Source organism: Eriocheir sinensis, chromosome 16 (assembly GCF_024679095.1).
Source record: "Eriocheir sinensis breed Jianghai 21 chromosome 16, ASM2467909v1, whole genome shotgun sequence".
NCBI lineage: Eukaryota > Metazoa > Arthropoda > Malacostraca > Decapoda > Varunidae > Eriocheir > Eriocheir sinensis.
This window is the reverse complement of record NC_066524.1, coordinates 16,280,630-16,293,503: the sequence shown is the minus strand read 5'-3', so window position 1 is coordinate 16,293,503 and position 12,874 is coordinate 16,280,630. Positions and strand designations below refer to the sequence as shown.

The 12,874-nt window shown below is 49.0% G+C and overlaps 2 protein-coding genes across 7 annotated transcripts; one reads left to right on the top strand and one right to left on the bottom strand.

The window, feature by feature from the left end:
* Window positions 1-740: 740 nt before the first annotated feature.
* On the bottom strand, window positions 741-7,154 carry LOC126999425 (alpha-1,4-N-acetylglucosaminyltransferase-like). Of its 6 annotated transcripts, none has more exons than XR_007753342.1 (7): window positions 6,545-7,154; window positions 6,148-6,246; window positions 5,879-5,993; window positions 4,860-5,053; window positions 3,383-3,796; window positions 3,000-3,241; window positions 741-2,858 (listed from the first exon to the last, which is right to left on the bottom strand). XR_007753342.1 is itself a non-coding variant. In XM_050862008.1 (6 exons), the coding sequence occupies exons 1-5, from the start codon at window positions 6,914-6,916 to the stop codon at window positions 3,392-3,394; spliced, it is 1,185 nt and encodes a 394-aa protein (XP_050717965.1). In that variant the 5' UTR covers window positions 6,917-7,154; the 3' UTR covers window positions 741-3,241; window positions 3,383-3,391. The 6 variants fall into 6 exon arrangements, 4 of the variants coding, with proteins under 4 accessions (XP_050717965.1, XP_050717967.1, XP_050717968.1 ...); XR_007753343.1 differs by having other exon boundaries at window positions 3,000-3,100; XM_050862008.1 differs by having other exon boundaries at window positions 741-3,241.
* A 4,363-nt stretch (window positions 7,155-11,517) lies between these two features.
* On the top strand, window positions 11,518-12,669 carry LOC126999609 (alpha-1,4-N-acetylglucosaminyltransferase-like). The gene is made up of 2 exons (XM_050862385.1): window positions 11,518-11,714; window positions 12,239-12,669. The coding sequence occupies exons 1-2, from the start codon at window positions 11,538-11,540 to the stop codon at window positions 12,629-12,631; spliced, it is 570 nt and encodes a 189-aa protein (XP_050718342.1). The 5' UTR covers window positions 11,518-11,537; the 3' UTR covers window positions 12,632-12,669.
* The last annotated feature ends 205 nt before the right edge of the window (window positions 12,670-12,874 follow it).

The window sequence follows — 12,874 nt, the reverse complement described above, 5'->3', positions numbered from 1 at the left end:
GAAAGAAAACCAAATAAAATGAAAGAAATAAAAACAATAAATCAAAAGATAGGAAAGAATTCATCAGTGTGTGTGTGTGTGTGTGTGTGTGTGTGTGTGTGTTGTTGCCCGCCTCCCCCCTCACACACACACACACACACACACACACACACACAATTGGCTGTAAACATAAAAGATTACATCACACAAACACGCAGCGGACAATGAGGCTTTGAGAGGGACTTAGGAGTGAAACACGAGATGAACAGCTGATGGTGGTGCTGGTGGTGATGGTTGGGGGGGGAGGGGGGAGGGGGGGGGAGATTATGTATGGTATTAGTGGTAGGGATAGTGGTCATTGTTGTAGTGGTGGTCATTGTGGTAGTAGTAGTAGTAGTAGTAGTAGTAGTAGTAGTAGTAGTGGTGGTGGTGGTGGTGGTAACGGTAGATGGAGGTGAAGGAGGAGGAGGAGGAGGAGAGAAGAGAAGAGGAGAGATGGGAAAATAAATGAAAGATGAAAAGTGAAGAGAAGGAGAGGAAAGAGAAGAGAATAGAAGAGAACGAAAACATTGTAAAGAAAAGAAAGAAGAGAAGAAAGGAGAGAAGAAAAGAAATAATTATATAGAAGAGAAAGAGGAGAAAGAGAAGAGAAAGGAGAAAAGAAAAGAAAGTAGAAGTAGTAGTAGTAGTAGTAGTAGTAATAGTAGTTGTAGATGAAGACAAAATAGGCTACATAGGAACCGTTAATTAATACATGCGTGGTGAACCGATCATTTAATCTATATAACATCCAATAGAAAGGGTAAAGAGTGGTATACCTATCCTTAGTTGTACAATCACACTCTGTACTGCCTGGGGGTTGGGATGGCATGCTCCTCCCTTCCCCTTTGTTGTTTTACTTGCAACAATAAACTATCAATCAATCAATCCTCTTCCTTTTACTGGTTCTTGGGAGTTATCGAGGGGTCTGTTATTAGTTGTAGTACCTGACTCTAGACTAGTTTACGCTTATATCTGGCGGTGCTCTCAATAAACTTGTACATAGAAAACGGTAATACTAAAAGGCTAACACGTGTATATATATCCCACTCACACACAAGACAGGCGAAATGGTACAAACAATAGGACACAAACTAAGCAATAGACAAACCACACAGACACACTACACACCAGAACCTTCACAAAACAACACAGCACAGCGTTTCTAAACAGAGGAGAGACAGGGTTTAAGAGCATTTGAGAAGAGTGTCCGCGGCTCTATAATGAGTTACCCGGGGATGTTAGGTCGGTATTATATAAGACACTCGCTTCTCATATCATCTATTTCTAAAGGTCAAAGAGGGGGTCAGTCGGGTTCTAATGAGTGTTTCTTCAGGTTCATGGTACAGAAGATGGGTCAAACTACCACCAGGGTCATAAAACTACTACTGGAAATGCTCACAACTCCCACGAAAGCCTTGTCAAATACGTGTTCTTGGGCGCTGAAGACTCACTTATTCACTCCTACGAAACCTCATCAACTGTATGAACGGTAAACACTTGTATAATTGTTGATACTTTTTAACGCTTCAGTAGACGTCTTGGATGAATACAAAGAATTGGATAGAGTACATTAAAAGAATATCGGCCGCTGATCTGTGTTAACTCTCTCTCTCTCTCTCTCTCTCTCTCTCTCTCTCTCTCTCTCTCTCTCTCTCTCTGATAAATTCTTTCCAACTGTATCTTTTAATTTATTGTTTTTATTTCTTCCCATTTGCTTTTATTTCGTTTCATTTGGTTCTCTCTCTCTCTCTCTCTCTCTCTCTCTCTCTCTCTCTCTCTCTCTCTCTCTCTCTCTCTCTCTCTCTCTCTCTCTCTCTCTCTCTCTCTCTCTCTCTCTCTCTCTCTCTCTCACCACCTCCGGGCTTTTGCAGACTTTGTGTACTTCTGTTTTTAAATAAGCAATGCAAATGTGCGGTCAGGAGAGTGTGGCCATTCTCCGACAGAGTACCAGAACAACGAACGACGAGGAAACGTACTACAGGTTCGTATTGTGACATTTCGCCTCCCAAGAACACATATTGAACAAGCCTTTCGTAGACGTTGTGGGAATTTCCAAGAGTAGTTTTATGACCCTGGTGGTAGTGTGACCCTTCCTCTGTACCGCGAACCTTAAGAAACACTCATTAGATCCCTACTGACCCCCTCTTTGACCTTTAGAAATAGCTGATGTGAGAAGTGAAAGAGTCTTATAACACCAACCGTAGACTCGTTTTTTTTTAATATATACAAGGCAAATCCATGGCTGTGGAAAATATATACACAGGTTACAAGAGGTATATAGTTATAGATGGTGACTCCTGATAACAGAGTGGCCATGTAAGACTCTCTGGCTGTTTGGATTTCGAAGTGGAGGACATCTTGACTATAGCTTCCACTTCGCTAAAAGATCCATCACAGCAGACTTCGATGCACAAGCCATTTCGTACAACCGTTACCGCGCGTGGGTCTTTTTTTTTTTTTACATCAAAGGATTCGGCTCAAGGGCTTTTTTGATTATTGTTTCCTTTTTTTGTGTGCCCTTGAGCTGTCTCCTTTGTTGTAAAAAAAGGGTGAAAAAAAAAAAGCCCGCTACCCGCCGCCTGACAGCTAGAACAGTGACTATGCGTATACGAACGAGTCATTACCGGTCGCAGGAACGGAGCCCCATCTTAGATTTCAATGCACAACAGTTATGCGTATGTGAGCGAGCCTTGACGCATCAGAAGAACGGATCAGGTCTGTGTGCTACGTTCCTCAGCACAGACTCCCTCAACAGACTCACGGGCGCTTTGCTGGTCAGGAGAACGTGTCTGTTAACCTTGGGAACTCACAGGAAGGGATCTCTCTGTGCCAGCAACCTCACAACTTCTGGACACTGCCTCACAGCCACGTCCCTAACCGCAGACTCCCTTAACAGACTCACAGGCGCCTTGCTGGTCAGGAGAACGTGTCTGTTAACCTTGGGGACTCACAGGAAGGGATATCTCTGTGGTAGCAACCTCACAACCTCCGGACACTGCCTCACAGCCACGTCCCTCACCACAGACTCCATTAACAGACTCACAGGCGCCTTGCTGGTCAGGAGAACGTGTCTGTTAACCTTGAGGCCTAACAGGAAGGGATCTCTCTGTGCCAGCATCTCCACCACCCCCGGACACTGCCTCACAGCCACGTCCTTCACCACAGACTCCATTAACAGACTCACGGCCGCTTTGCTGGTCAGGAGAGCGTGTCTGTTCACCTTGAGACCTCACAGGAAGGGACATCTCTGTGCCAGCAACCTCACAACCCCCGGACACTGCCTCACAGCCACGTCCCTCAGCACAGACTCCCTCAACAGACTCACAGGCGCCTTGCTGGTCACGAGAACGTGTCTGTTAACCTTGGGAACTCACAGGAAGGGATCTCTCTGTGCCAGCATCTCCACCACCCCCGGACACTGCCTCACAGCCACGTCCCTCAGCACAGACTCCCTCGACACACTCACAGCCGCCTTGCTGGTCAGGTGATTGTACAGGTGTAACGCATAACCCTGAGATGACTCCGTGAACTCCGGCCCGTAACCTCTTTCAACCATAAATATCTTCTTGAGGTCAGTGCCGTTGATGAAGGGGAAGAACAGGTCACCGGGGAACACTGTCACGTCACCGCAGGTCTCCGGGTGGGCGGGCGGGGGGAGGGGCGGGATGGCGAGGGCGCGGGGGCAGAGGAGGTGGAGGTGGCGGGTGAGAAGGTCGGCGCCGATGCTGGTGTAACTCATCCCGTTCCAGGTGTTCGGAATGTCCGCTACCATTTTCTTTGCGCCAGGTAAGGGGATGGTGGTAATTAATTAGTAGTGGCACACCTGTAGAGACTTATGTACAGGTAAACGTGGCATCTAACTCTCTAAACTTCCTCTAATCACCTTTTTTTCTCCACTTCTCTATAACCATTTTCTTCACGCCAGGTAAGGAAGGGGATATTAATTAGTAGTGGCACACCTGTAGAGACTTATGTACAGGTAAACGTGGCATCTAACTCTCTAAACTTCCTCTAATCACCTTTTTTTTTCTCCACTTCTCTGTAACCATTTTCTTCACGCCAGGTAAAGAAGGGGATGTTAATTAGTGGCACACCTGTAGAGACTTATGTACAGGTAAACGTGGCATCTAACTCTCTAAACTTCCTCTAATCACCTTTTTTTTCTCCACTTCTCTATAACCATTTTCTTCACGCCAGGTAAGGAAGGGGATGTTAATTAGTGGCACACCTGTAGAGACTTATGTACAGGTAAACGGGCCCTCTAACCCTCTAGTCTTTCTCTAATCAGCTTTCTTTACGCTTTTCCCACCTGTAAGTCACCTGCATAATCTTAATTGCAGGTGAAAGATGCGCTAAACGTCTTTATATAACCTTTCCATTCACCTTTTTCTTTCTTTTTCTATTTTTTCTAAAGTCAAACTCACCTCTATATTCTTAATTGCAGGTAAAAATGGGAATGCACGTGTTTAAATAATCATTCTGTATATCTTTTCGTCTCTTCTGTAACCTCTAACTCACTTATAATCTTCAAATAAACTTTCTAATCATCTTTTTTTTCTTCTCTCACCTGTATACCTCACCTTTCTAGTGTTAATCAACGTCTATAGATAACCTTTCAATACAGCTTTTTATTTCTTCTTGCACTTGTAACTCACTTTTCTAGTCTTAATCAAAGTCTGTAAATAACCTTTCAATACACCTTTTTTTTCTTCTTGCACTTGTAACTCACTTTTCTAGTCTTTTTCTTCTTTCACTTGTAACTCACTTTTCTAGTCTTGATTAACGTCTATAAACAATCTTTCAACACATCTTCTTTCCCCTTCTCACCTGTAACTCACCTGTATAAGCGGGTGGGCGGGCTGAAAGGACATGACCCCGTTGCTGATGAGTCTGTCGGAGAGCCTGGCGAGGTAGTTGTCGTGTGCGGGAAGGGGCCTGAGGGTGAGGGAGTCCAGGTCGAGGTAGGTGCCCCCGAACCGACGAAGTAACTCGAGTCTAGCGGCGTCACTCACCATCACGGCCACGTTGTAACCTGAAGGAGGGAAGGAAGGGAGGGTGAAGGAGGGGATGAGTGAGTGGAGGGGAGGAGGGATGGTTGGAGAGAAGTATGTAGAGATGGAGGGGTAGAGATATGAGAGGGTAACTAGAAAAAGAGATGGAGAGATGGAGAGATGAATGGAGGGATGGGGAGATGAATGGAGGGATGGGGAGATGAATGGAGGGATGGAGAGATGAATGGAGGGATGGAGAGATGAATGGAGAGATGAATGGAGGGATGGGGAGATGAATGGAGAGATGAATGGAGGGATGGGGAGATGAATGGAGGGATGGAGAGATGAATGGAGGGATGAATGGAGAGATGAATGGAGGGATGGGGAGATAAATGGAGGGATGGAGAGATGAATGGAAAGATGAATGGAGGGATGGAGAGATGAATGGAGGGATGGAGAGATGAATGGAGAGATGAATGGAGGGATGGGGAGATAAATGGAGGGATGGAGAGATGAATGGAAAGATGAATGGAGGGATGGAGAGATGAATGGAGAGATGAATGGAGGGATGGAGAGATGAATGGATGGAGAGATGAATGGGTGGAGAGATGAATACCTACCTTTCTCCCATACTCATCTCCTCTCTCTTCACATCCTTCCCCTAATTCCTACACCTTACTCTCTTTCTTATCTTAATTCTTAAAACTTATCCTCTCCCTTACCTTAATTCCTATCCTTACCCTCTTCCTTACCTAAATTTACTACCTTTCTCTCACACTCGGCTCCCCCCCCTTCACATTCTTGCCTTTCTGCCTTACCTCACCGTACCCTCTCTCTTAATTAGCTCCTCCCTGTCCGTGGCTCACCTGTGGAGGCCGTCATCCAGGAGCGTGCTTGGTGCCAGCGGCGGAGCGGCGGGGCGCTGAACACCTGCTCCAAGTCCAGCCATGACAGGTGCACGTTGGCCGCGCGCTCCACGACCTGCGGGCGAGACAAGGCGTGGGCGTGGGCGTGGGCGGGGTGGTTGTTAGCGGCACGGGGGACAGGTGTGGGTGTGGGGGACGCGGTAATGATGAGGGAGACATTACACAGGGAAGGGACAGGTGAGGTAAGCGTGTGTGCGGGCGCGCCTCACCTGCAGCAGCGGGTGGGAGGTGTTGGTGACAGGTGACGTGAGGAACACCTGCACCGGGCGGCGAGGGTGGTGGCGGGCGGCGCTCTCCACGGCACAGGCCTGGGGAGGGAGGGGCTAAAGCAAGGGAGACGATATATAAAAAGAGGAACAATGCAAGAAGTAACAGAAGAAATAAAGAGGAGGGAAAGTTAAAATTGATAGAAAAAAAAAACCTTTTCTTTATAGGGGAGGGTGTGTTTTTATATCAGCAGAGTACACTGCGCGGCCACGTCTGTCCTGTGTGCACACGACAGCCTGTTAAAAATGTACGGCGCTGACAGACAGTGAATCCTGCCTCCCGTGCACTATACTGTGCCACGCCCTACACACCCTGCGGCCTGCATCCTGCCCGCCGTACCTCCCTGGCGGTGAAGGCCGCGGCGCAGGACGTTTGCAGGAAGAAGATGGTGTCGTTGCGGGGCGGCGTCCAGGACAGCCTGCGCAGGACGCCGGAGGAGGTGCCAAGGACGCCGCGCCAGTGGCCCGGAGGACGCGGGCACAGGTGCGGGAGCCACGCGCCCCCGCCCGGCGCCCCCGCCCCCGCCTCGCCGCGGCCGGGGTCACCGAGGGGCGGCCCGGCGAGGGGCACCCACCGGGGCCTGAAGGAGGGCAGGAGGAGCGCCCTGCTCCCTAGGTATGGCCGAAGGAGCAGCAGGAGGCAGTTGAGGAGCAGCGACACGAGGAGCACCGCCAGCAGCAGGTGCGGGGAGGGCCGCCGCGCCGCACCCATGGCTGTCTGGCGGCGGCACGGCGGGATTTTGTGACTCTTTTCCTTACTGAGCTGAAACGCCTCCCGCGGCTACGTCACGTGTCCTGATGGGCGCCTGCCTTTCCTCCTCTTTTTTGTCTCTCGCGTTTCCTCTCGGGCGGAGACTTGGAAGCTGCCTGTCACTCTTTGCTAACCTTGATGCCACCGCAAAGGAGGATGCCTGCTCTCTCTCTCTCTCTCTCTCTCTCTCTCTCTCTCTCTCTCTCTCTCTCTCTCTCTCTCTCTCTCTCTCTCTCTCTCTCTCTCTCAGCTTCCTCTTACTCATTTCCTCACACATACCTTTCCTCACCTCTCCCCTTTCTTACATTCTTACCCATCTTCCTTCCCTTCCTCCCCATCTCCCTTCTTCATCTGACCTCCCTTCCTCCCTTAATAACTTCCCTCCCCCTCCTCTTCCATTCCATTGCGAAAACACATATTTAGAAAAACACCTCCTCCTCCTCCTCCTCCTCCTCCTCCTCCTCCTCCTCCTCCTCTTCCACACGCTATACCCCGTTACATTCTGGCTTTGTTCAAGGCTATCACGTCTTCCCCTCCTCCTCCTCCTCCTCCTCCTCCTCACGCCTTGTTTCACCTGTATTTTTCATTAATTTACCCCCCCTCTCTCTCTCTCTCTCTCTCTCTCTCTCTCTCTCTCTCTCTCTCTCTCTCTCTCTCTCTCTCTCTCTCTCTCTCTCTCTCTCTCTGACAATGATTCACTTCCTGTACTTCTGATTGTAGAAAAAAATAATAATAATAATAAAATAAAACGAAAACGATGCAGTGAAATAATATAATAATGATTGGTCTTGTTGTTGTTGTTGTTGTTGTTGTTGTTGGTGGTGGTGGTGGTGGTGGTTGACTCTTACATAAAACCATCTCCTCCTCTTCTTGATATCTACCTTCTTTTCTTCCCCCCTTTCTTTCTCTTCTTTTCCTTCCTTCTTCTATTTCTTTCATTCCCTCCTTCATTTCTTCCTTCCCGGGTATCTCTTCTTTTCCTTGTTTTCTTCTCTCCTTCCTTCCTTTCTTTCTCTTCTTTTCCTTCTTCTTCTATTTCTTTCATTCCCTCCTTCATTTTTCCTTCCCGGGTATCTCTTCTCTTCTCTTCTTCCTTCCTTTCTTTCTCTTATTTTCCTTCTTCTTCTACTTCTTTCATTCCCTCCTTCATTTCTTCTTCTCTCCTTCCTTCCTTTCTTTTCTTTTCCTTCTTCTCTTCTTTCTTTCCTCCCCTCCTTCATTCCTTCCTTCCAGTATCTCTTCTTTTCCTTGTTTTCTTCTCTCCTTCCTTCCTTTCTTTCTCTTCTTTTCCTTCTTCTTCTACTTCTTTCATTCCCTCCTTCATTTTTCCTTCCCGGGTATCTCTTCTTTTCCTTGTTTTCTTCTCTCCTTCCTTCCTTTCTTTCTCTTCTTTTCCTTCTTCTTCTATTTCTTTCATTCCCTCCTTCATTTCTTCCTTCCCGGGTATCTCTTCTTTTCCTTGTTTTCTTCTCTCCTTCCTTCCTTTCTTTCTCTTCTTTTCCTTCTTCTTCTATTTCTTTCATTCCCTCCTTCATTCCTTCCTTCCCGGGTATCTCTTCTTTTCTTTGTTGTCTCCTCTCCTTCCTTCCTTCCTTTCTCTTTCTTTCCTTCATCTTTTAATTCTTTTCTTCCCTCCTTTCTCATTTTCCTTCCTTGGTATGTGTTAATATTTCCTCTTCTTTTACTGTTTTTTTTCTTCCTCCCTTCCTTTCTTTTTTTTCTTTCCTTTCTTCTTCCTTTTTTTTCCTTTTCCTTTTATTTCTTTTCTTCCTTATTCACTCTTTCCTATCTATCTGTCAACAATATCTCTTCTCTTACTATTTGCCTCCCTCCTTCCTTAATTCCTTCCTTCCTTCCCTCCCTCTCTCCTTCCTTCCCTCCCTCCCTCTTTCCTTCCTTCCTTCCTTCCTTCCTTCCTTCCTCTCTATCTTTTACTAAGGCCACAGGTTTAACACATGAGAAGATTAAAATAAAAAGCCCGTATTCTTAAACTCAAAATCGGCATCTCAATTCGCATGTTTAAAAAGCCTCTTGTAGAAGTTCTTGGGCTTTCCATAGGCTGTTTTGTGATCTTCTACGCTATGGAAGGGAAAAACCAACCATAGAAATCAGTTTAGTCTTCGCTGTAGCCTTGGGAATAGTCGTAATATGGAGTAGAAGTTGCTGGGCTATTCAGGGAGTGTTTTGTAATCCCAGTGATAGCTTTACACGACTTCTACGCCATGGAAGGGAAAAAACACCCATAGAAATTAGGTTAGTCTTCTCTGTAGCCTTGGAAATAGTCGTAATATGAAGTAGAAGTTGCTGGGCTATTCAGGGAGTGTTTTGTGATCCCAGTGATAGTTTTACACGACTTCTACGCCATGGAAGGGGAAAACCACCCATATAAATCAGGTTAGTCTTCTCTGTAGCCTTGGGAATAGTCGTAAGATGGAGTAGAAGTTGCTGGGCTATTCAGGGAGTGTTTTGTGATCCCAGTGATAGCTTTACGTACATCTGACATCTGCGCCATGGAAAGGGAAAAACCGCCCATAGAAATCAGGTTAGTCTTCTCTGTGGCCTTGGGGATAGTCGCAATTGGAGCCCGAAACGTATAAGAATGTGGACCTGAATCACTCAAGCCGGCAGCCTCGTCACCAGCCAACATGCTTGCTGTGGCCTTCTCTTCCATGTTTTCCTGTCTTGGGTCTCATACCCACAAGGTTTATGTATTATTAGACGTGGTTCTATATTTGGTGTAGGAAAACTCCTTCCTTTTCCTCTTCTCTTTAGCCCTCCCTGTTGAGATCACCTTTCCTCCTCCTCCTCACAGCGTGACGAAGGAGGAAAACACCAAAATAGACACTCGAAGAAAACAAAGACGAAGAGAAAAACCGGAGGGGATGGAGGAGGAGAAAGGGAGGGAGAGGGGAGGAGGGTAAGGAGAGGGGGAGAGAGGGAGGGAGCTAAGAAAAGTATTTCACATGCATGATGTTGAGGCTCCGCCGACCGGCACTCCTCCTCCGCCTGCTGCAGCTGCTGCTGTTCCTGCTGTTCCTGCTCTTCCTGCGGGCCCAGGTGCATCTCCTGCCCTCTTTCAGGCCCTCGTGGCCGCCCTTCGCCGGGCCGCCCCTTGGCGCCCCCGGTCGCGGCGAGGCGGGGGCGGGGGCGCCGGGCGGGGGCGCGTGGCTCCCGCACCTGTGCCCGCGTCCTCCGGGCCACTGGCGTGGCGTCCTTGGCGCCTCCTCCGGCGTCCTGCGCAGGCTGTCCTGGACGCCGCCCCGCAACGACACCATCTTCTTCCTGCAGACGTCCTGCGCCGCGGCCTTCACCGCCAGGGAGGTACGGCGAGCAGGATGCAGGCCGCCGGGTGTACGCAGGCTGTCGTGTGTATTCAGCCTGGCAGGTAGTGATAGGCACTGCCAGGTAGTGATAGGCACCGCCAGGTGGTGAGAGGCACTACAACACGCTGCACACCACACATGATGCGGTACATACCAGTGCCTTCCAATACGTGGCTGGCTCTGTAGCTGTACACTTGTTGACACACACACACACAAAAAAAATCTGTTATTGCTTTCTATAATTTTCAGTCCTTCCCTTCCTTTGTTCTTTGATGTCAAGTTTTGCATTGTATTTTTTTTATTTTTATTTCGCTTTCCTTGCTTAATCCCCCCCCCCAAGGCCTGTGCCGTGGAGAGCGCCGCCCGCCACCACCCTCGCCGCCCCGTGCAGGTGTTCCTCACGTCACCTGTCGTCAACACCTCCCACCCGCTGCTGCAGGTGAGGCGCGCCCATACATTACCTCACCTGTCCCTTCCCTGTGTAATGTTTCACCAACCATTACCGCGCCCCCACACCTTTCCCCCACGCCGCTATCAGCACACAGACACCTTCCTCCACCCATGCCCCTGGCCCCACCCACGCCCACGCCCACGCCTCGCCTCGCCCGCAGGTCGTGGAGCGCGCGGCCAATGTGCGCCTGTCGTGGCTGGACTTGGAGCAGGTGTTCAACGCCCCGCCGCTCCACCATTGGCACCAAACTCGCGCCTGGATGACGGCCTCCACAGGTGAGCCACGGACAGGTAAAGGTGAAGCTGGGGGCCAGGCCTTCCCCTCTCTTCCCTCCTCAAACTACTTAACTAACTTTTCATCCACTTACCCACTCATCTCTCAATCCATATCTCCACCTCTTCCTTCATCCACTTTCCCTTCTCTTCCCTCCTCAAACTACTTAACTAACTTTTCATCCACTTACCCACTCATCTCTCAATCCATATCTCCACCTCTTCCTTCATCCACTTTCCCTTCTCTTCCCTCCTCATACTATTTTACTAACTTTTCATCCACTTATCCACTCATCTCTCCACCCATTCCTCCTCATTCATTTTTCCACCTATTCATCTCCACCTATTTATCTCTCCACCCATCTCTTCCTTCATCCACCTTCCCTTCTCAAACTACATAACTAACTTTCCATCCACTTACCCACTCATCTCTCCACCCATTCCTCCATCCCTCCACTCAATCATCTCTTCACTCATCTCTTCCTCCACCCACCCTTCCCTCCCCTCCTCCAGACTACCAATACAACGTGGCGGTGATGGTGAGTGACGCAGCCAGACTCGAGTTACTTCGTCGGTTCGGGGGCACCTACCTCGACCTGGACTCCCTCACCCTCAGGCCCCTTCCCGCACACGACAACTACCTCGCCAGGCTCCTCGGGGATGTCATTAGCAACGCCGTCCTGTCCTTCCAGCCTCGCCATGAGCTCGTCCAGGTGGGTTACAGGTGAGGGGAGGGATTAATAGGTGTAGGTGAGGGTTGGCACAGGTGAGTAATTAGTGAGATGAGAGGAAGATATCTCATAAACAGACCCTACTCTTTTTCCTTTCCTTTTCTTTCCTCTCTCCCTCTCTCCTTCCCCTCTCCCTCTCCTTCCCCTCTCCCTTTCTCCCTTTCCCTCTCCCTCTCTCCCTCTCTCTTCCCCCCTCCCTCTCTGCTTTCCCTCCCTCTTCCCCCCTCCCTTTCTCCATTTCCTTTTCTCTTTTCCCCTCTCCCTCTCCCTCTCTCCTTTCCTTCTCTCTCTCCCTCTCTGCTTTCCCTCCCTCTTCCCCCCTCCCTTTCTCCATTTCTCTCTCCCTCTCCCTCTCTCCTTTCAGTCTCTCTCTCCCTCTCCCTCTCTCCTTTCCGCTCTCTTCCCCTCTCCCCATCTCCCTCTCTCTTCCCCCTTCCCTTTCTCCCCCTCCCTCTCCCCACCCCTCCCCTACCCACTCCCTTTCTTACGATCTTACACTTTTACAGAAAATGGTTGAGGACATTCCCGCCAGATGGAACCTCCTGAAGTACACAAGCATCGGGGCGGATCTCCTCACCCACCACCTCCACCTCCACTGCCATAACACCTCCACCTCCTCCACCTCCACCCCGAAGACCTGCAGGGACGTGACAGTGTTCCCCGGGGCCCTCTTCTTCCCCTTCGTCAGCGGGGGGGAAGGGATGGATATATTCGCGCAGGATCTAGGGTACGGGACTGAGTTTGTGAGGTCCTTCGCGGGGTATTCCTTGCACCTGTATAACCACCTGACGGAGAGGGTGGCCGTGGACTTGTCGAGGGAGTCCGTGGTGAGGGAGGTGGCGGTGAGGCATTGTCCCGAGGTGGTGAAGGTGCTGGTGCAGAGGGGCGTGTATATGTGAGGGTGGTGATGGTGGTGATGGTGGTGATGATGGTGATGGTGATGGTGATGGTGATGATAGAATAAGTAAGCTATAGGAAGTATGACGAAGGGAGATTTAGACAAAAGAAACCTGATAAATAAAATAATGATGATAATAATAATAATAATAATAATAATAATAATAATAATAATAATAATAACAGCAAAAAGCCTTTCACCGTCGCTCCTTCAAGAAGAGAAAAAAAGAAGAAGAAAAAGAAAA

What these genes read in the sequence shown, in the direction of transcription:
- LOC126999425 (XM_050862008.1), bottom strand. Translation starts at nt 6,916, where the DNA reads ATGGGTGCGGCGCGGCGGCCCTCCCCGCACCTGCTGCTGGCGGTGCTC. An exon ending in CTGGATGACGGCCTCCACAG is followed by an intron (nt 5,054 to 5,878) that starts GTGAGCCACGGA and finishes TCCCTCCTTCAG; the next exon opens with GTTACAACGTGGCCGTGATG. An exon ending in CCGCCCACCCGCTTATACAG is followed by an intron (nt 3,797 to 4,859) that starts GTGAGTTACAGG and finishes CCTGGCGCAAAG; the next exon opens with AAAATGGTAGCGGACATTCC.
- LOC126999609 (XM_050862385.1), top strand. Translation starts at nt 11,538, where the DNA reads ATGGTGAGTGACGCAGCCAGACTCGAGTTACTTCGTCGGTTCGGGGGC. An exon ending in CTCGCCATGAGCTCGTCCAG is followed by an intron (nt 11,715 to 12,238) that starts GTGGGTTACAGG and finishes ACACTTTTACAG; the next exon opens with AAAATGGTTGAGGACATTCC.